This window comes from Scyliorhinus canicula, chromosome 1, assembly GCF_902713615.1.
Source record: "Scyliorhinus canicula chromosome 1, sScyCan1.1, whole genome shotgun sequence".
In the NCBI taxonomy this organism is placed as follows: domain Eukaryota; kingdom Metazoa; phylum Chordata; class Chondrichthyes; order Carcharhiniformes; family Scyliorhinidae; genus Scyliorhinus; species Scyliorhinus canicula.
Window position 1 is genome coordinate 95,366,543 of NC_052146.1, and position 20,665 is coordinate 95,387,207.

The 20,665-nt window shown below is 47.3% G+C and overlaps 1 protein-coding gene across 3 annotated transcripts in view; it reads left to right on the forward strand.

Annotated features, from left to right (window-relative positions):
• The window catches only part of LOC119965251 (sodium/potassium-transporting ATPase subunit beta-1-interacting protein 1-like), an 840,540-nt gene that overhangs the window by 586,441 nt on the left and 233,434 nt on the right, over positions 1 to 20,665 (forward strand). For all 3 annotated transcript variants that reach the window (XM_038795744.1, XM_038795754.1, XM_038795764.1), the window contains one exon: positions 14,381 to 14,461. In XM_038795744.1, the coding sequence (XP_038651672.1) occupies positions 14,381 to 14,461 (81 nt within the window). The remainder of the gene's footprint in view (positions 1 to 14,380; positions 14,462 to 20,665) is intronic.

A 20,665-nucleotide genomic window follows, 5' to 3' on the forward strand; every position in this document is an offset into this window, starting at 1 on the left:
CACAGTCCAAGGACGTGCAGGTTAGGCGGATTGGCCATGCTAAATTGTCCTTAGTGTCCAAAATGTTTCGGAGGGGTTACTGGGTTATGGGGATAGGGTGGAAGTGAGGGCTTAAATGGGTCCTTGCAGACTCGATGGGCCGAATGGCCTCCTTCTGCACTGTATATTCTATGTATGTCTATGTTAATTGGAACTTGATGAATTTCAAGCATCAGGCATTTCCATTCGACATCATGAAAAAAGCCAAGAACAGGAAAAGAAATTGCTAAAAACAGTTGCTGGAATGTAGAATTAACAACTGGAACTGGTGAAATGGTGGAACTTCAGTCCAACCTGAACAACATGATGGGCGAGGTGTGCAGTGTGGAAGAACAAACCAGAAATTGGAAGCAGTGAAGGAGAACTCTAAGAAACACATTGGGGATCTAACGAATGAATTGAAGGAGTCTAAACAGCAATCAGTGATCAGGCAAGAGACATTCCAAAAAGAACCAAATTCCCAGGTGAAGTTGTTAAATTATTTAAGAGTTCCATGGATAACTCTGAGGTGGAGACAATTCAACTTCCCAGGGTAATTGCCCAGACAAATGCAAAGACTCGTAAGCTTGATAAACAACTGAAAAAGGAGAAAGTAAACCAAAGAAAATGGCTAAAATTGTGAAGCAGTTAGAAATGTAGGTTTTATTGTTTAGACAGGAATATTCATATACATCAATACACCACACCCAACAAAAGAACAGAAAAATGCACCAAGGAGATATATACAATGTTCATCCACAAGAAACGATTCAGAGTAACAGCAACAGTTGATTAATGCAAATGATGAACCGGCCCACTGTGATTCAACATAAAGCAATGGAAGAAGAGAATGAAAGCAAAATGCCAATCCAAACTCCGAGCCAGCAGCGAGAATTACGCACTCCTCTGACAGAACGGCAAATGAGTTATGGATAGTTACAAAGTTTGTAGACAGGCCAAACTTTTAAATTCAAGGATTTGAAGAAGGGAATTGAGGTAGTGATAATTATTGTAGTAGTGATAATGTAGCAATACTGTAGCAATAATGTGACCCCCAGGGTGTTATTAGCGGGAGATTCAGCGATGGTAATGCCATTGAATGTCAAGGGATTGTAAAGCACTTTGGGATAATTATTATTTAGTGAATACAAATCCACAAAGCCAAGCAGTAGCCTCTTCAGTTGCTGAGTTTAAGGTGATTATTCCCCACTGGTTTGTAGAGGGGATGCTCCTTAGTAATGTGCAGCATCGTTTGTGCCTTTCTATATGCATAAGAGATTTGCAGTGGTGGCAGTTCGTTGCACAGGGGTCCTGGCCTGTTCTGAATCTGTACAGCAAGGACCACAGTCACCATGACAACTCAGAGCCTGCCGATCAACAGTTGAAGGTTGTTGTAAAAAAACCTGTTAGTAACTCCCTGCGATTCCCCTTCTTTTCCCCAGATGGTGGCTGCTGGCAGATGTTGTTCTGGAAAGGTGCTCTTTCGGATGTCCGGAAGTCATGAAAAGCAGTGTAAATGTACCTATTTCTTTGACCATCAAACCACAGAACCAGAAAATGTTTAAGTACCAAAATCTGCACAAGAACATCATCTGCCTCCTCATTGATTGTTTGCTCAATCTAATTTTCTGTTTTCAGGTTCTTTAGAGAGTGGTACTTTAAATGTGGAGGCTCTGTAGTTAGTAAGATAATATTGTATTTCTCCTACGAGAAGCTCTTGATTGTATTGCTACCTTGTCTGTTCTCTTCAGCCCAGCCAAGATCAGTCATGATGAACTCACTCAGTACACAAAGTATTTTTTTACACAGAGAGTCATGAACAGCTGAAATAGATTGTCAGGGAGCTGATTGAAGACATGACCTTGAAATAATTTATGAAGCAATTAAAGCTTGCATTGGCAGATCAGTAGGGTTGTTACTTTCCAAGGATAAGATCATGGGCGGTATCTACCAGTCACACTGTGCTTAAAATGCAACATGGCGTAGCGCAACACCACCGGTGGATGCCAGGAGATCCCACTTCCCTGATCTACCTGGCTCACCATGGCTCACGAGATCTAACATGAACACGTGAGACGCTGTGATGTGGATCCCACCCATTGTGGGACATCTGCATATCAAAGTGAGACATGCTAGTCTCGCTCTAATATGCGTTCCCGCGGTCTAACCAAGGCATGGGATCTAACCTTGCTTTGGAGACCTTGGGTGAGTGCCGTTCAATGCTGGCACTCGGGGGGGTCTCCCAGGAGATCGGAGGTCCCCGGGTGCTTGTTCTCTTGGCAGTGTGGTACTCTAGCACTGCTGGTGCCACCCACATGCTCTGGCACTGCCAGTCCAGCACTCTGTCAACACCACCTGGATTCCAGCCTGACACTTGCAAGGTGCCCAGGTGGCACTGTCAGCTTGCAGGGACACTTGCCAGGGTGCCACTGCCAAGGTGTCATTTTTTGTACGCCTGTGATTGGGATGGGCTGCACTTTGTGCGGTGCTGGGGGGAGTGGCTACTTATACAGAGTTGGGGCATGGGGTATGAGGATTTCATCAGGGGCTTGAGTGATCCTCAGTGCAGGAAATGGGGCTAAGTGTGGCCTCGTCAGGGAGTTCCCCACTGAGGCCCCCGATCTACCCAGGTAGGTGTTAGCTAGCGGGGTTTCTCTCAGCGCTCCAAGCACCAGGAAAAACTCAGCTAATCCCGCGGACTACAGTCTCTGTTCCCATTCGTTAAGATTGCGGCCATAGGTTGAGGGCATCTCTGATACGTAACTCCTCAATGCAGGTTACACTTTTAGAAAGAGAAAATAAACTTTCATTTGTACACTGTTCATGGTTCCAAGCTGGTCCAAGACCCTTTACTGAATGAAACACAGTCACTCTTGCAATGTGGAAAATGTGGCGGCTAATTTATGCTCATCAAGCTCCCACAAACGACAATGTGATAATAACCAGATCATCTGCTTTTTGAGCGATAAATGTTGTTCAGAGATTCTTTCTACAAAAGTACCCTGTGATCTTTTACGTCCATTTTAAGGGCCGTTTGAGCCTCAGTTCACAGTTTCATCCAAAAGGTGTCACTCCTGACAGTGCTCCATTGGGAATGTCAGCCCAGATTTTATGCTCAAGTTTCTGGAGTGGATTGGGAGCCCACTATCTTCTGGCCCAAAGGCTAACATTGGAGAGCTGACAGCAGTGCCATACAGCAGGACAATAGAGGAGGATGGTGTGGCCAATCCTGTTAAAGGCTGCAAAACCATGTACCACAACTGGATAAAAAAACAAATTGGACAAAGAAGAACTGGATTCATTTAAATCAGATGATTCGTCTGAATGTTATCCCACAATATGAATTGTGCTGTTGGCAAAACTATCTGGTTGTTGCCATGAAGCAGTTAAATTGGATTCATGAATATATCACAGAACATCTCCCAGAATGTGTGAGGCGGGAAGACATGGGGTGTGTGTGTGTGTGAGTGTGTGCACGCACTAATTATCCTTTCATACTAATGCCTGTCTAAAATGATTCATTTCATTTCTTGGAGTTTTATTATATTATCGAATTCTTTAAATTGTTTAATTTACATATAAATATTGGAAAAATCTGAAAAGCTGTGACTTGCAATGGAAACGCTGCACTAAATGTTGTCATACAGCATTTAATGTCTTGATATCGTGGTGAAAGTTAAGTATACACATTAATATGGAGGCATCTGAATATTTCAAAATCAAAATACTTCAGCTGCTCGTAATCTGAAAGAAAAACAGAAAACGCTGAAAACACTCAGCCAGCCAGGCAGTGTCTGAGGGGAGAGAAACAATTCCCGTTTCAAATCAGTGACGGTTCTGACCTGAAATGTTGTGTGGAATTCTCCCAAGCCCCAGCCAGTGGGTTCAATGGTGGGCAGGGTGGGGGGGGGGGGGGGGGGGGGGGGGGGTAGCACAATTCGGCAGGAGGCCCAGGAATCAGTTTTACGCCGGAGTGAATTTACAATGTGATCTTCTGTTGATGCCCACAATGGTGGATCGGGAACCCTCTGGAGGCCAGTGTGAATCTAATTTATATGCTGCTAATGAGATGCAAATGAAGACCTGGCTGCACACACCAGCGAGAAAACACGCTGGCCCTAAACACGTTTGGTATAGCAGATGTTGGGACTCACCTGAACAATATCTGAGGATGCCTCTGGAGTTCAGGATAGAGGCTGCCAATGACCTTGGACCACAGAACACCACAGCAGTGGGTCGGGGAAGAGAATCTGCTGGTGGACCTTCCAGATTCAGTGTCCTGGAGGATGTCCATCTTCCAATCTCAGAATGTTCTCTGAGATCTATCTTCATTTTCAGGAGGTCCATCTTCTCTCTTCCATTGTGGGCCAATGATGTTGGCATCATTTCAATATGGCACGTAGACATGATCATAAGACCATAAGGCATAGGAGCAGAATTAGGCCACTCGGCCCATCGGGTTTGCTCCGCCATTCAATCATGGCTAATATTTTTCTCATCCCCATTCTCCTACCTTCTCTCCATAATCCCTGATCCCCTTTATTAATCAATCTCTACCTTAAAGACACTCAGTGATTTGGTCTCCCCAGCCTTCTGCGGCAAAGAGTTCCACAGATTCACCAACCTCCGGCTGAAGAAATTCCTCCTCATCTCGTTTTAAAGGATCGTCCCTTTAGTCTGAAGCTGTGCCCTCGGGTTCTGGTTTTTCCTACTCCTGGAAATGTCGTTTCCATGTCCACTCTATATAGGCCTCTCAGTATCTGGCAAGTTTCACTAAGATCCCCCCTGATCCTTCTAAACTCCAATGAGTGTAGACCCAGAGTCCTCAACCGCTCCTCATATGACAAGCTCTTCATTCCAGCGATCATTCTTGTGAACCTCCTCTGGATCCTTTCCAGGGCCAGCACATCCTTCCTTAGATATGGGGCCCATAACTGCTCACAATACTCCAAATGGGGTCTGGCCAGAGCCTTATACATCCTCAGAAGTACATCCCTGGTCTTGTATTCGAGCCCCCTCGATATGAATGCTAACATTGCATTTGCCTTCCTAACTGTTGACTGAACCTGCACAATAGCCTTAAGGGAATCTTGAACTAGGACTCCTAAGTCCTTTTGTGCTTCTGATTTCCTGAGCCTTTTCCAATTTAGAAAATAGTCTATGCCACCATTCTTCCTACTAAATTGCATAACTTCACAGTTTCCACATTGTATTCCATCTGCCACTTCTTTGCCCACTCTCCTCATCTGTTCAAAAACTTCTGCAGCCCCCCTGCTTCCTCAATACTACCTGTCCTTCTGCATATCTTTGAATCATCTGCAAACTTAGCAGCGGTGCCTTCAGTTCCTTCTTCCAGATCGTTAATGCATATTGTGAAACGTTGTGGTCCCAACACAGAGAGACAACGGACTACACGTCACCAGACCTGGCCCGTCATGGAATAGGGCACAAAGCACACAGTTGCAAAATTAATTAGGTTGGGTCCAGTGGATTGGGCATGTTTTTCCTCCAGCCTCTGCAGCGGGAAAGACTCCATGTTCCTCCCTCTGCCATGGCACCTAGGCCCAAGATGGGAGAATTCCAACCGTTAACTCTGTTTCTTTCTCTGCAGCGCTGGCCGATCAATGGGGTTTCCCATTTTGGGGCACCCCCACGCCGTTGGGAAACCCCCGGGCGCTGGCAAAACGGAGAATCACACATGCGGAGAATCCCACCAGTGGAATAAAAATGGAAATACATAACTCGTCAATCAGCATTCTAAAAGAAAGTGCGATTAGTATTTTGCATGCCGGTTGATGACACCTCTCCTCTCCTTCAACATTCCAAATCTGTTGATAATTGTTGACAGCGCAGAATTTGATGAGATCCTTAAGGTAGGGTAGTTCAAGCCTTTGCAGGATCTAGCTTCAAACATCAGGGATGGGGTTTACCGACCAGCCCGCCGCGTGTTTCTTGGCAGGGGAGGCCAGCGGGATCTACCAGTCCCACCGTTGTCTATGGGCAGCACGGTAGCATGGTGGTTAGCATAAATGCTTCACAGCTCCAGGGTCCCAGGTTCGATTCCCGGCTGGGTCACTGTCTGTGCGGAGTCTGCACGTCCTCCCCGTGTGTGCGTGGGTTTCCTCCGGGTGCTCCGGTTTCCTCCCACAGTCCAAAGATGTGCGGGTTAGGTGGATTGGCCATGCTAAATTGCCCATAGTGTCCTAATAGTAAGGTTAAGGAGGGGGTTGTTGGGTTACGGGTATAGGGTGGATACGTGGGTTTGAGTAGGGTGATCATTGCTCGGCACAACATCGAGGGCTGAAGGGCCTGTTCTGTGCTGTACTGTTCTACAGGACCCCTCGCTGCCGGGAAATCCGTGAACTGGGGTGCACAGCCAGTAAATTCTGCCCAGCTCTGTGAAAGCTACCTATCTCCAAATCCACTGAAAACTCCAGAATTCAGAAACCCATCCCCAAAGCTACACTGAAGCACTTTCGACTTGCTGGTGTTAATGCTGGTAACATTATTCTGAATCCCATTCTAGCTCGCTAGCTAAATGAGCTTAACAACCACCTAATTTCAATATAGGTTGAGCATCCCTTACTTAAAATTCCGAAAACTCAAAAATTCTGAAATTCGCATTTTATTCGAGTGCCGCACATGCGCAGTTCCCGATGCACACCACACATGCGTAGTTCCCAATGTTCCGCACATGCACAGTTCCCAATGTTCTGCACATGTGCTGTTCCCAATATTCCGCACATGCAGTTCCCAACATATGCGCACCTGCATAGTATATTCCAAAATCTTACAAAATTCTGAAATGTGATACACATTCGGTCCCACGCATTTCGGATAAAGGATTTTCCACCTGTAATACATCTCAATATATGACTGTATGTAAGTGTCAACCTGTTTGCTAACAAGTCATCTCCATGAGTAATACAGTCACAATACAAGAGACCTCTACTCTATTACAATTATAGACTCCACCATCGAAGAATCAGATCAGGATATATAATTGTTGCTGATAACCTGATTTCAAAAATGTTTTGATGCTGCTGTGCCTCAAATGCATGAACATCAGTGCACACTTTTATATCTGGCTCCTTCCTGTGATAATGATATTTTTGAAAATTTGCATACCAAGAAGTTTGACTCTAATAAGTGCGTTTGCAATGTAGGGTTGACTGGTCCCACTGAGTTTCATTGAATAGTTTAAGGGCCTTGAGGACTGATTAGAACTGAGCTCTCTGTGATGGAGAGTCTGTAATGATACACTAACCAGTTACAGCAAAGTACATCAAGGGGTCATTGCAGGAGATAAATAGCCTTATTTGATGATCCATATCTCAAACTCTGAAACTGAGAAAAACGGAATACATTTTGGGCATAAATAAATTATTAAGTAAAATTATAATTATCCTTACTGATAGCAGCAGTCAATCGTGTCACATGTGGGTCTAATAATGACTATAAGCTGGGTCCCACAAGGTATTAAATAATTGCAAGCCATGCTCTCTCTAATGAATAGATACATTGCTTCACTATGAAATATCATATATATATATTTCAAATACTTACTGAAGGAATTTCTCCAGTTCTTACAAAGCTACAAGGAAGTGTTTGTGCCTATGAATCTCAATCAGCAATTAAATCAGAGCATCCTAAACTGTCTTTGTGTGGTTAACTGATGGCCTATAGTAGTGTATATGAATATGGTCTTTCTTATTTAATTTTATTCCTTGGTCACTATTGACAGACGTATAAGTCTCTTGAGATGTATTTCTATTCTAAATCATGTCATTCACTCTAAACAGTGAAGGAATTCTAAATGACATGTGGGGTTGTTCGAGTCAAATCTAATTTTGTTGCATATAAACAGAGCTGTCTAATATCAACATTAAACTGCTGCATCACCTCACACCATACTTCACAAAACCAGTAGGGTTCACAGTAAAATGTCCCTCTGTCGCTTGTGATATAGCTTGGCTCTGTGATTCAAAGCTTCTTAATGAAAATGAAAATCGCTTATTGTCACGAGTAGGCTTCAATGAAGTTACTGTGAAAAGCCCCTAGTCGCCACATTCCGGCGCCTGTCCGGGGAGGCTGGTACGGGAATCGAACCGTGCTGCTGGCCTGCTTGGTCTGCTTTGAAAGCCAGTGATTTAGCGCAATAAAATTTCTTCTATCGTCAAATTTCTATATTTTATATAGTTTTCTTCCCTTCATTGTGGCACAGTGATCAGCACTGTTGCCTCACAGCACCAGGGGCCTGGGTTTCAATCCAGCCTTAGGTGACTGTCTGTGTGGAGTTTGTATGTTCTCCCCGTGGGTTTCCTCAGGGTGCTCCGGTTTTCTCCCACAGTTCAAAAATGTACAAGTTAGGTGGGGTTATGGGGATAGGGCGGGGGAGTGGGCCTAGGTAGAGTGCTCCAACAGAGGGTTGCTCCAGCTCGATGGGATGACTGGCTTCATTCTGCACTGCTGGAATTCTATTTTTTTTATGTTATTGTATCAAAATGCTTCACAACAATGAACTGCCTCTCCAAGTGCACTTGGCCAAAGATTTATAATGCAGTGGGTAAAATTTGTCAGTTCATTCAGTCTTAACTGTTCCACTACCTCCCTGTCCCTGTAACCTCCTCCAGCCCTTCAGAACGAAAACTGACAATTATATTGTGCCGTTAACATGGGGAAACTTCATATAAGTGTTATCAGACAAACTTTGGAACAGAGCCACAAAAGAAAGTATTAGAGATGGAGGTGAAAACCTTGGTCAAAGAGGTAGGTTTTAAGGTGCATCTTACAGGAGAGAAAAAAGGTTTATGGGGGGAATTTCAGAAAATAGGGTCTGAGCATCTGAAGCAAGGTCCCTGGTGGTGGAGCGATTAAAATCGGGGATACACAAAAGGCCAGAATTGGAGTGTTGATATCTCCAAATTGCAGGCAGCAGAAGATTACACAGATGGAAAGGGGAAAGGAGGGATTTGAAAGCTGTGGTGCTATGACTAGGAGGTTTACGGTACCTATCTGCCATTGGTGCAGAACACTCGCTGCCCATTGGCTCAGGCCGGTCATGTGCCTCTCGGCTGGTTGGTTGAGACTAGTCATGTGACTGCTCACTGATTGGTCGGGAGGCAAGTAGTACCGCCTACGAGGTGGGGTATAAGAACCCGTAGGACCCGGCAGTCGGCCTTTCTCTGTAAGTCGACTGCCGGGCACACAACTAGTCGATTAAAGCCTAATGTTTGGATCTTCATCTCGACTCGTGTCCAATTGATGGTACATCAATTTAATCGACTAGAAGTTTAAAATGGAGCTACGGATCAAATCAGACTGCCTCTGCATCAGTCCGCACGCTACAAACGCGTCAGCAACTTTTAAACACTGGCTGGCGTGTTTCAACAGCTACCTCTCCACCACAGACAGCCAGCCCACCAAGGAGCAGAAACTTCACATCCTCCACTCGTGTGTGGGCACTGCCGTCTACTCGATGATTGAGGACGAACGAGATTATGACGCGGGCATGGACCTTCTGAAAGGACATTTCCTCAAGCCTGTTAACCAGGTTTACACACGGTATCTCCTACCTACAGAGCAACAGTTTCCCGGTGAGTCCCTTCACGAATTTTATCGGGCCCTCGTTGTCCTGGGGAGAAATTGCGCCTACCCACAAGATACTGCGGCAGAGCACACAGAACTGTTAATCCGTGATGCCTTCATTGCAGGCATGCAACACTCTGCAATTCGTCAGAGGTTGCTAGAGAAAGACACCTTGAGCCTCGCTGAGACATGGACCCTCGCATCCTCCCTGGAGGTTGCTAACCGAAATGCCCGTGCATATGCCCCGGCCGCGCGGCAGCCCCTTGGGCAACGTGGCATGCAACCCCCTTGTCCCCCGCCGACTCTGACCCCCACCAGGCCTGCGCTGCGGGGTGCCCCGATAAGCTCACGGGGCCCCGCTGTTATTTCTGTGGCCTAGCAAAGCACCCCCGCCTGCGCTGTCCGGCCCGCTCCGCAGTCTGCAAAAGCTGCGGGAAGAAAGGTCATTACTCGGTGGCCTGTCAGTCAAAGTCGGTCGCTGCTGTTCCGCGTAGCAACCGCGGATCGGGAGCACAGAAAGATTTGTCCACATCACCGGGTAGGTTTTTAAAAACTACAAACTTCTCGTCCTCCCCCGCCTCTGCGCACCGGCACTCTTAGGACTGGATTTCCAGTGCAACCTGCAGAGCTTACGCCCAGTGTGTCCCGAATTATGCTGAAAAAGCCCGCCCCCTCATCCAATCGAATACTTTTCCACTGTCGATGAAGGTCCGCCAGGCCTTTAGCCGCATCAAAGCGGATATCGCAAAGGCCACGATGCGTGCTATCGATGAGTCTCTCCCATTCCAGGTCAAGAGCGACGCGTCTGATGTAGCTCTGGCGGCCACCCTGAACCAAGCGGGCAGACCCGTGGCCTTCTTCTCTCGGACCCTCCACGCTTCCGAACTCTGCTTTTCCTCAGTGGAAAAGGAGGCACAGGCCATAGTTGAAGCTGTGCGATACTGGAGGCACTATCTAGCCAGCAGGAGGTTCACCCTCCTCACAGACCAGCAGTCAGTGGCCTTTATGTTTGATAATGCACAGAGGGGCAAGATCAAGAACGACAAGATCTTGCGGTGGCGGATCGAGTTGTCCACGTACAACTACGATATCTTGTATCGTCCTGGGAAGCTCAACGAGCCTCCTGATGCCCTGTCCCCCGGTACCTGCGCCAGCGCGCAGATTGACCGCCTCCACGCCCTCCACGCGGACCTCTGCCATCCAGGGGTAACCCGCTTCTACCACTTTATCAAGACCCGCAACCTGCCCTACTCCATCGAGGAGGTCAGGACCGTGACCAGAGACTGCCACATTTGCGCAAAGTGCAAACCGCACTTTTACTGCCCCGAGCAAGCGCATTTAGTAAAGGCGTCTCGCACTTTTGAACGTCTTAGTATGGACTTCAAGGGTCCCCTCCCCTCCAATAATCGCATCACCTACTTCTTAAGCGTGATTGATGAGTACTCCCGGTTCCCTTTCGCCATCCCCTGCCCTGACATGACCACAACAACCGTCATCAAGGCCCTCCTCTCCATTTTCTCCCTGTTTGGTTACCCCGCGTACATCCACAGCGACCGGGGGTCCTCTTTTATGAGCGACGAACTGCGTCAATTCCTGCTCAGCAGGGGCATCGCCTCTAGCAGGACGACCAGTTATAACCCTCGGGGTAACGGGCAGGTCGAGCGGGAGAATGGCACAGTCTGGAAGACCGTCCTACTGGCCCTACGGTCCAGAGATCTCCCTATCTCCCACTGGCAAGAAGTCATCCCCGACACCCTCCATTCAATTCGGCCTCTCCTTTGCACTACCACAAACCAAACACGAACGCCTTCTTGTTTTCCCGAGGAAGTCGTCCTCAGGATCCCCTCTCCCGGCCTGGCTGGCCGCCCCTGGGCCCGTCCTGCTCCAGAAGCATGTGCGGGTGCACAAGTCCGACCCGTTGGTTGAACGAGTCCAGTTACTCCACGCTAACCCGCAGTACGCGTACGTGGAGTATCCCGACGGTTGGCAGGACACGGTCTCCCTTCGAGACCTGGCACCCGCCGGCATGTGGCCTCAACCCCCCACACCAACGCCCTCCTCTCAGTCCCCATTCCCCCCGGCACCCCCGCCGCCCCCGCAACCCAGCGCACAGGAACCCGCTCCCCCAGCCAGAGTTCCACTGGCACCGACCAGGGGTACGGACACAGGATCACAACCGCCGCTCCCGGAGTCAAGGACGGCCACCGGCCCTACGTCACCGGCACCACTGCGACGGTCCAGCAGAACATAGAGGGCGCCCGACAGACTGATTGCGTCAATCTGATGTTTCCACTTGACTTTTATTGGACTCCTCGTGTTATTCAGAGTTCCAATGTACATGTTGCACATTTTGTTTCTCTCGTTTTACTTGTGTACTGTTCATTGTTTTGCACAATCGTCGCGAGCCAGTGGGCAGCCACCAATTACCTTGGTACACCTCACAAGCTCTAGTAATATCACCAGTTCTACAGCTCCCCCCCCCCCCCCACCTTCGTACTCCCACCACCCCCCCCCCCCCCGGCTTCTTTCTCCACAAGGGGTGAATGTGCTGGTATAACTAGGAAGTTTACGGTACCTATCTGCCAGTGGTGCAAAACACTCACTGCCTATTGGCCTTTCTCTGTAAGTCGACTGCCAGGCACACAACTAGTCGATTAAAGCCTAATGTTTGGATCATTTTGATCTTGACTTGTGTCCAAAGGTACATCAAAAGCAAAGATGAAAATTTTAAAATCGAGGCGATGCTTGAATGAGGACAACTGGATGTCAGTGAGAACATTAGGTGATGGATGAACATTACTTGGCATTAGTCAGGTTGCTGGCAGAAGAGGTTTGGATGAGCTGAGGTTTATGGGAAGCCAGCTTTGAGGTGACAAAGGCATGTATGAGGCTTTCGGTGGAAGATAAGCTGCAGCAGGGAAGATTTTGGATGTTAGATGATCTTACGGAGGTGGAAATAAGCCTCTTGCGATTCCTGCATTCCTATAATTCTGGTCACCTGTGGCAGCCATGCCTTCGGAGATCTGGACCCTATGTTCTGGAATTTTCTTCCTAAACCTCTCAGTTTCTCTACCCCTCTTTCCTCCTTTAAGTTGTTCCCTAAGGCCTATCAGTTTTGGTTACCTGTCCTAACACATTATGTAGTTCAGTATTAAATTTTGTCTCAAAAACAACTTTGAATTTTTCATGAAGTTAAAGGAGCTGTGTAATTATGAGTAGTTGTTGTATTTGACCAATGCCAATTGTCTCTATGATAAGCACACCAATTAGTTCCATGCCAATTCACGCGAGTGTGATGCCTGCTCTATTCTAAGCTGTATGACTCAGCCATTCAATGGATGAGTTCACCAAACCAGGGGGCCTTTGCGTGTTCTCTTTCTATGAGGCCATCTTGCATTTTGGAAAGTAATGTACACGAAACATAAATAGCCCAGAAATTCCATGCTCCGCAGGGTTGTACCGCAGAGGTCCCGGAATCCGGCAGATGCATTGGGGTGCCCCCCCCTTAGGACCCTTCTATTGTGCAATTACCCTGCAACTGGAAGCATCTGAAACTCCAGTGTAAACTTTGGATGGTTCCAACACTCTTAGCGTATAGTTACCCAGGAAATGTTAGAACGATTAAAACTATTTCTAACTCCTGGGCAACTGTAGTACTGACCCCACCACCTGAACTATCCCGCTCCATCACTCAGCTACCCCATCTGAACAGTCCCCCCACCCTCACCCATCCACCACTCGACTATCTCCCTTTACCAACTCCCATTCTCCCTGACCACCCCGAGCCTTGCAGCCTACACCCTCCCTCCCTCCTGAGCACCTGATCCCTGCACCCCCCCCCCCCCCGACTTCCCTACTCCCACCCGCATACTATCCCCCTAGCCCCTGGCCACCCGACTCCCCTCGACTATCCCCTTTCCCCGATCACCCCACAATTACCTGAAAAACAAGACAATCTGTTGGGGTTGGTGACAGAAAATGCAACATGCCTGTTGTGATTTTACAGGAACATTACTGTGTTCGGTTTTCACCATCAGGAATGGGTGCAGTATCTCAGCAGGGTTGCTGTATCATCTGCTATAATCCCTTTTGCTAAATAGGTTGCTCAGTAAGCAGCCTGGGTTTTACATTGCTGATATCCATAAGCCTGCCTATGAAAGACTTGTGACAATCCTGGTCCTTTTGCAGACATAGGAACTGTCAGCTAATCCCTGCAGTTCACCATCACAGTTTACCTGAAGAGAAATGTCACACATAGAAAGAAAGGTTTGTAGTCATATCTCCACTTTCACAACTTCATGGTTTCCAAAACATTTTACAGCCAATGAAGTATAGCTGCTCTTGCAATGTAGGAAACTCAGCAGCCAATTGTCACAGCAAGCTCCCCCAAATGACAATGTGATAATGACCAGATAATCTGCTTTTTTTGGGATGATGATTGAGGGGATAACTATTGGACAGAACTGTTCGCTTCGTCAAGTTGTGTCATCTTTAACCTGGACCCGAGAGGGCAGGCAGGGTCTCAGTTCAATATCTCAGCTGAAAAACAGTGCCTCTGACAGTGCAGCACTCCCATAGCATTGGCACTCAAAGTTTCAGCCCAGGTCACTTAATTCTCCAGGATGGCATAGCCTGCAGACTCAGAGGCGAGAGTGCTACCAACTGAGATCCAGCTGACCCTGTATTCACTCATTGTAATGCAAAATTTAGAAATTAGTCAGACTCATTGTGAACAGTATCTAAAGTGATCTTTTTTCTATTTTGTCTTATTCAGTATGCAGGATGGCTGGTGCTGTGGGTGGCATGGAACGCATTCATCATTTGCTTCTATCTAGAAGTTGGGAAGTTGTCACGGGTAATTATCTACCTTATGATCCTAAGAGACCATTCTTACAGTGTACTTAATCAAAGCATCCAACCCAAAGCTCATTTACTGGCTTCTTTCTTCCTCACTTTTCTACATAAATGTTACTGACTACACGCCAGAAAGCTTTCACCTTTACATTTTTGCATAACACAGACTCTTTGTTGTGGATTGAGAAAATAATCAGAAACAGAATTAAGTTTTCTGATGCCTGACGTCCAGCTGGGGAAAGGACTGAGTTTTTCAGTGGTACAAGACACAGCTGCAGAGTTATGTATTCTCTGGAAATTGTCACGGGTTAGAGGTAGTGCACAGGCTGTTAGAGAATTTTTTATCCTTTGTGGAGGCGAATGTGTGGATGAGGGCTTGGGAGTGGAAAGAGTATGGGAGGGTAATGCCTTGAATATTGTCACTGGGCGAAAGTTCCTTAAGTTCCCAACTGGACAGCACTGTGAGAGCGCTTTCACACACAGATTACAGTGATTCAAGAAGTTTCACCACCACCTTCTCAAAGATGGGCAATAAAAAACAATGGTTATTTTCCCCATCCCAAGAATGGGGAAAATAAAGGTGGAAGCTAACAGTCTAGGCAGTGGATAAGATGAGGGAAGGAAAAACCCAGCTCAAGGTTCAAGAGACTATCTAAGTTATGCTCTATTGGGTTAGGCCTGGGTAAACATTCATTAGGCCATTGAAGTTGACTGCGGGGGCACCGAATTAGAGGTAAGACCAACTGGCATTGTCATTGTTAATCTGAAGGAAATTATGAATTGTCCATGGCTTGATATTGGGCAAGCAATCATAGAGTGTAACAAGAACCCAGGAGTTGGTATGTGGCAGAGTTGGTGTCATGGGTGAATATGCAGATGCTGACCACACCTTTGCAGCCTATTTATGCAAACAGTGTCGAGGAGGACAGGAAGGGACAGCTGTAATGGCTTGGTGCCGGCATGGTTCTATCTCCCCAGTTAGTTTCCTGTCCCTGCCACAGCAATGGAACAACTCAAAGTGCTGAAGTCACACATCATTACCCTCCTCCAATACATCTCCTTCACCCATGGTTCATCAACTACAAAACAGATCTGTGCATCACAGCATAGGGAACAGGAGTAAATGAAAATCCATATCACATTATTCCTCAGCTGAAAAACAACAACAAGAAATTGAATTTGTATGGAGCCTTTAAGATGTTGATGGTCCCACAGATCCTGGGCGGGATTCTCCGACCCCCCGCCGGGTCGGAGAATCGCCCGGGTCCGGCGTCAATCCCGCCCCCGCCGATTCCCGAATTCTCCGCCCCCTGAGATTTGGCTGGGGCGGGAATCGCGCCGCGCTGGTCGACTGGCCCCCTGCGTCGGTCAGCGGGCCCCCGCGGCGATTCTCCGGCCCGCGATGGGCCGAAGTCCCGCCGCTGACAGGCCTCTCCCGCCGGCGTGGATTATACCACCTACCTGACCGGCAGGATTGGCGGCACGGGCGGGCTCCGGGGTCCTGGGGGGGCGCAGGGCGATCTGACCCCGGGGGGGGGGGTGCCCCCACGGTGGCCTGGCCTGCGATCGGGGCCCACCGATCGGCGGGCGGGCCTGTGCCGTGGGGGCACTCTTTTTCTTCCGCCTTCGCCATGGTCTTCACCATGGCGGAGGCGGAAGAGACCCCCTCTCCTGCGCATGCGTCGGTATGATGTCGGCAGCCGCTGATGCTCCGGCGCATGCGCGGACTTACGCCAGCCAGCGAAGTCCTTTTGGCCCTGGCTGGCGTGGCGCAAAAGGCCATTCACGCCAGCCGGCAGAGTGGGAACCACTCCGGCGCGATCCTAACCCCTCAATGTGAGGGCTTGGCCCCTAAAGGTGCGGAGAATTCACACCACTCCAACATGCCGGGACCCTCCGCCCGCCGGGTAGGGGAGAATCCCGGCCCCTGTCCTTCTGTCCAAATTGGCCACTTCATTCTCCTTTGCATAAGCAACATACACCCCATGTGGCTCCTGTTCATCAATGGGAGAGATTGAGTACAATTACTGAGGGAGGGAAACCACAAGAAATTGCATTTATACAGCATCTTTAATAAAATAAAACTTCACAAGCCATATCATTGGAGCATTGTCAAACAAAGCTTCACACCGAGCCATGTAAGGAGACATTAGAATTTGTGACCAAATGCGCGGGCAAAGATTTCGGCTCTGAGGAGTACAATTCTTTTTTTTTTTGGAAATGTTTTTTATTGAGTTTTCATATTTTATATTCAACAAATTATAAATTATTAGAAAAAAACACGCAAAAATTAACATGTATATTTACAGGCAAGCATCTTCATAATAACAACTATGGCCACCCCCTTTAACCGGCATACATATTTTACATTCCCCAATATGGTCGAGGCACATGTTTATAGGCATTTATTTACAATTTGGTTTTGGGCCTTAGCTTGCCATCAGACTGTCGCTTGCGGCTTTGTCCTTCCTTTTTTTTGGAATAATTTTTATTCAAGTTTTCAACAACAAGTTTTCAACAACAAATTTTATCACAACAGAGAAAAACAGTAACCCCTCCCCTCCAATACAAAAACTATAAATTAACAAGAAAAATAAATAAGCATAAAACCATGAGAACAAACCCCCATAATGAACCCGTAGCCCCCCCCCCCCCCCCCCCCTCCCCCCCCCCCCCCCCCCCTCCCCCCCGGCTACCTTCCCCCGATTCCCGTCCATTTAGGAGTACAATTCTAACCATTGAGGACCATCTGTCAGGAAGCAGATCTTCACACAATGGCTGGTAGATATCGGGAACTCTCACCACAAAGCTGTTGAGGCTAGGTGGTAAATTGAAAATGTCATAACTGAGATTAGCAGACAAGGGTCTCAAGGGTGATGGAACCAAGGCGTATAGACACGGAGTTAAGACACAGAATGAAATGGTAGAACAGAGGTTAAATGGCCTACCCCTGTACCTAATAACTTGTGACTATGAAATTTGTGTTGTCTTTGAATATTTAGCAACACACTACATGACAAGGATTCACTTTACTATTCTTAAGCTGGTTTCAGTTTGAGTAAAACATTGTGAGCAATGTCTTTTTTCCTTCGGGTTGGTTATTTGCCATAAATGGAGCTGAAGGGAGTTCAGTGGAAGGGGCAGCATTGGCAAAAACTTCTGAACAGGTGAGAGATTTTTGAACTCATTTTCCAGGGAACCACAATACACATGGCTTTCATTGCAAAGCCCAATTTACAGACAGCACATTTTCTCTACCAGCAGATAATTGCTTATGGATGCTGTTGAATCCATGTCATCAAGGTTTTCTGTACTCAAGTAAGTATGATGCTCACTGCAATTTATCAACTTGCTGCTTTTGTACAGCTTTATATGACAGGCTCACTAGAGGATTTGATGCTCTCCATTTGAAACCAGTGTCCTCTTCCTGCCAGTAGGCGTCACTAATTCAGTAGAAATAGCGAGTGTCCAAATCTACATTACATGATGCACAATAATTACGCAAAGACGAGAGTAGGATGTAATCGCGGCTTTATTACACTGAGATGTGTGGCCTCCTACAGCAGCTGACGAAATGGCTGCTGTGCGGGGAGCACACATATTTATACTCCGCCTACTGGGTGGAGCCAGAAGGCAGGGAACTACCCCCGTACCTGTAGTACAGGGGCCTTACCGTAAAGCACCTATATCAACATCCTATATATAAAATATATACATCAGTGGTGACTACCACAGTGCAGAAAGAGGCCATTTGGCCCAATAGCTCCAGAAAGGCATTCTCCCACTGTTCTTCATTTCAGTCTCTCAACATATCCATCTGTTCCTTTTTCACCTCAGATACTTACCTAGCTTCCCCCTAAATGCACCTTTACCAATTGAAGCAACTAAGTTCCACATTCACACTATGCTCTGGGAAAAGCAAGATCCCATGACAGCATTTTGAAGAAAAGCAGATGATTTCTTCTCAATGTCTGACAATTATTTATGCCTGAACCAATATAATTTTAAAAAAAATGATGGGTGCAGTTCAGCGGACTGAAGTTAAAGTCCGATTTGTGGGACATTTAGAGGGGTGTTTCCTGGAGGCTGCACGCTGATGAACATCCCGCTATTCAACAGCACTTTGCCATTTTCTTTGGCCTTGGGGACTTTCTCCCCACACTTAGAGGGATTTCCTGCTGGTGAGCTGTAGATCAGGGTGTCATTTTGTCTGACAGCCTCAATCTTACCCCCCCCCCCCCCTTTCAGCACCCCGCCCCCTCGTGTTTTTGACCACCCTCACCTCGCATACTTGGGGAGGTCCCCAGGAACCCTCCCCCTCAGCCCCTCTCTCCTTGGCAAGGCCCCCCCGGGACCGACTCCTGTCAGTGCCAACCTTGGCACTGCCAGTCTGGCACCCTGGTCAAGGTAGCACTGCCAGGATGCAAGTTGGCAGTGCCAAGGTGCCAGAAGGAGTACCAGAGTGCCATCCTGTCCTGTCTGTGACTACCCAGGAGTCTCCAATAGCATGGGAGACCCCTCCAGGCGCCATTACATCTGATCCATGTTTGTGTGGCGAGGTCTCCCAGGTGTGACAATTAAGTACCCAGCGCTGAGTGAATCCGGTGTCTGGGTATTTAAATGAGCTGTTAAATGAGCCTCACCCAGCGAGGGCGAGATCGAGATCGCGGCAGGCAGTGCGAGTCGGGTGACTTGCGATCGGCCTGGAGCGGAGCCCGGTTCGTAGCTCATGTGCGATTCACCCGTTGTGCCCTGATCCACGCGGGTGGATCTGTGTCCGTGTGAGTGTCTGTATCTGTGTGGGTGTATGTAGACCGGATCGTGATGTGACTACGTCTAACATCACGTGGCGAGAGTGCACCAGATTTTCCAGGGCACTCGGGCAGAACATAAGTGTTTTCTTACAGCTGCAGAGTTAGTTACATAAACTTACTGATAGTACGGTCCTTGTTGCAGTCAGTGTTACAGCGAACCACACAAATCTACATGGTGTCAGGCCTGGCAGCATGGAGCCAGGACTTCAAACTATTGATCCATTAATCTTCGCTAAAAACGTGGAAGACAACTGGAAGAAATTTAAACAGGAGTGGCACATATTCTGCCATTTTGTCCGACAGCCCCAATTTTACCCTCTCATCCTTTCAGCACCCCTCCGGGTGTTGACAAGCCAAAAAAGGTACAGGTGTACACATTGCTGAATTTAATCATTTACCTTCCAATCTGACAACTTAAAGAAGACCCTGAGATAATTTTGAACAAATTCCAAGCCGTATGCCTTACAGTTAAAAACCTCATTCTTGATCACCATATTTTTCATTCCACCAATGAAAAAAACACACAAATCGTATGTTGTCACTGTGGAGATTTTAGCGACAAAATGCTCGTTTGGAAATTTTACTGATGAGTTTTTTAGGGACAGGTTGGTTTGTGGAATAAATAGTGAATAAATGGTCCGAAAACAATTACTGTGACAAAAAAGATTCAACGTTACAGTCTGCAATGAAAGTGGGCGTGCTGAATGAACGATCTGACAGTGCAGTTTGGGCAGGACAATGAAGCTTTAGCAGTGAAGGGCATCCTGCACCAACAACAAAGGCCAGCACCCCCCAAACAGAGCACAATGTTTTGTTTTTGGAAAAAAGAGCAATCAATGCGGCAACTGGAACCACTTTGCAAATGCTGCAGGTCCAAGTAACAACAGCACTTTTCTGTTAACAGCAGCATGTCTGCTAATCGATCCCCAAGGGTTAGGCGCGTTAGCATGATCAATACATTTCAATTCGATCCAAGTAGTACAGTCACGGAAGCAGCAGCAACAACATCAACACCAACATTGACATTATATCGTGAAAGTGTGGAAGCTGCCATGGAAAAGGGCGAGATCGTCACTATCCTAAATGTAGTTTCTAGTAGCGCCAGACTGAGGGTTAAGATCGATACCAAGGTGATGTGTAATTTAATATCGATCAAAACACTCTGGGCGATAGACCGCCTGACCTTTATTAATGGGGGACCATCACTACCAAGGGTGTAACTACCCTTCATTGTGCACAAGGAGACTTTGATTTCCACATTATGAATCAGAATGTAAAGCCACTGTTAGGACTTTGAGATAGCATCACATTGGCCCAAAAGTGCCTCCCCGACAATTTCAAGCCCCAGAGATGACATTGCATAGCGACGTTTTCGATTGCCAGGTCATCGG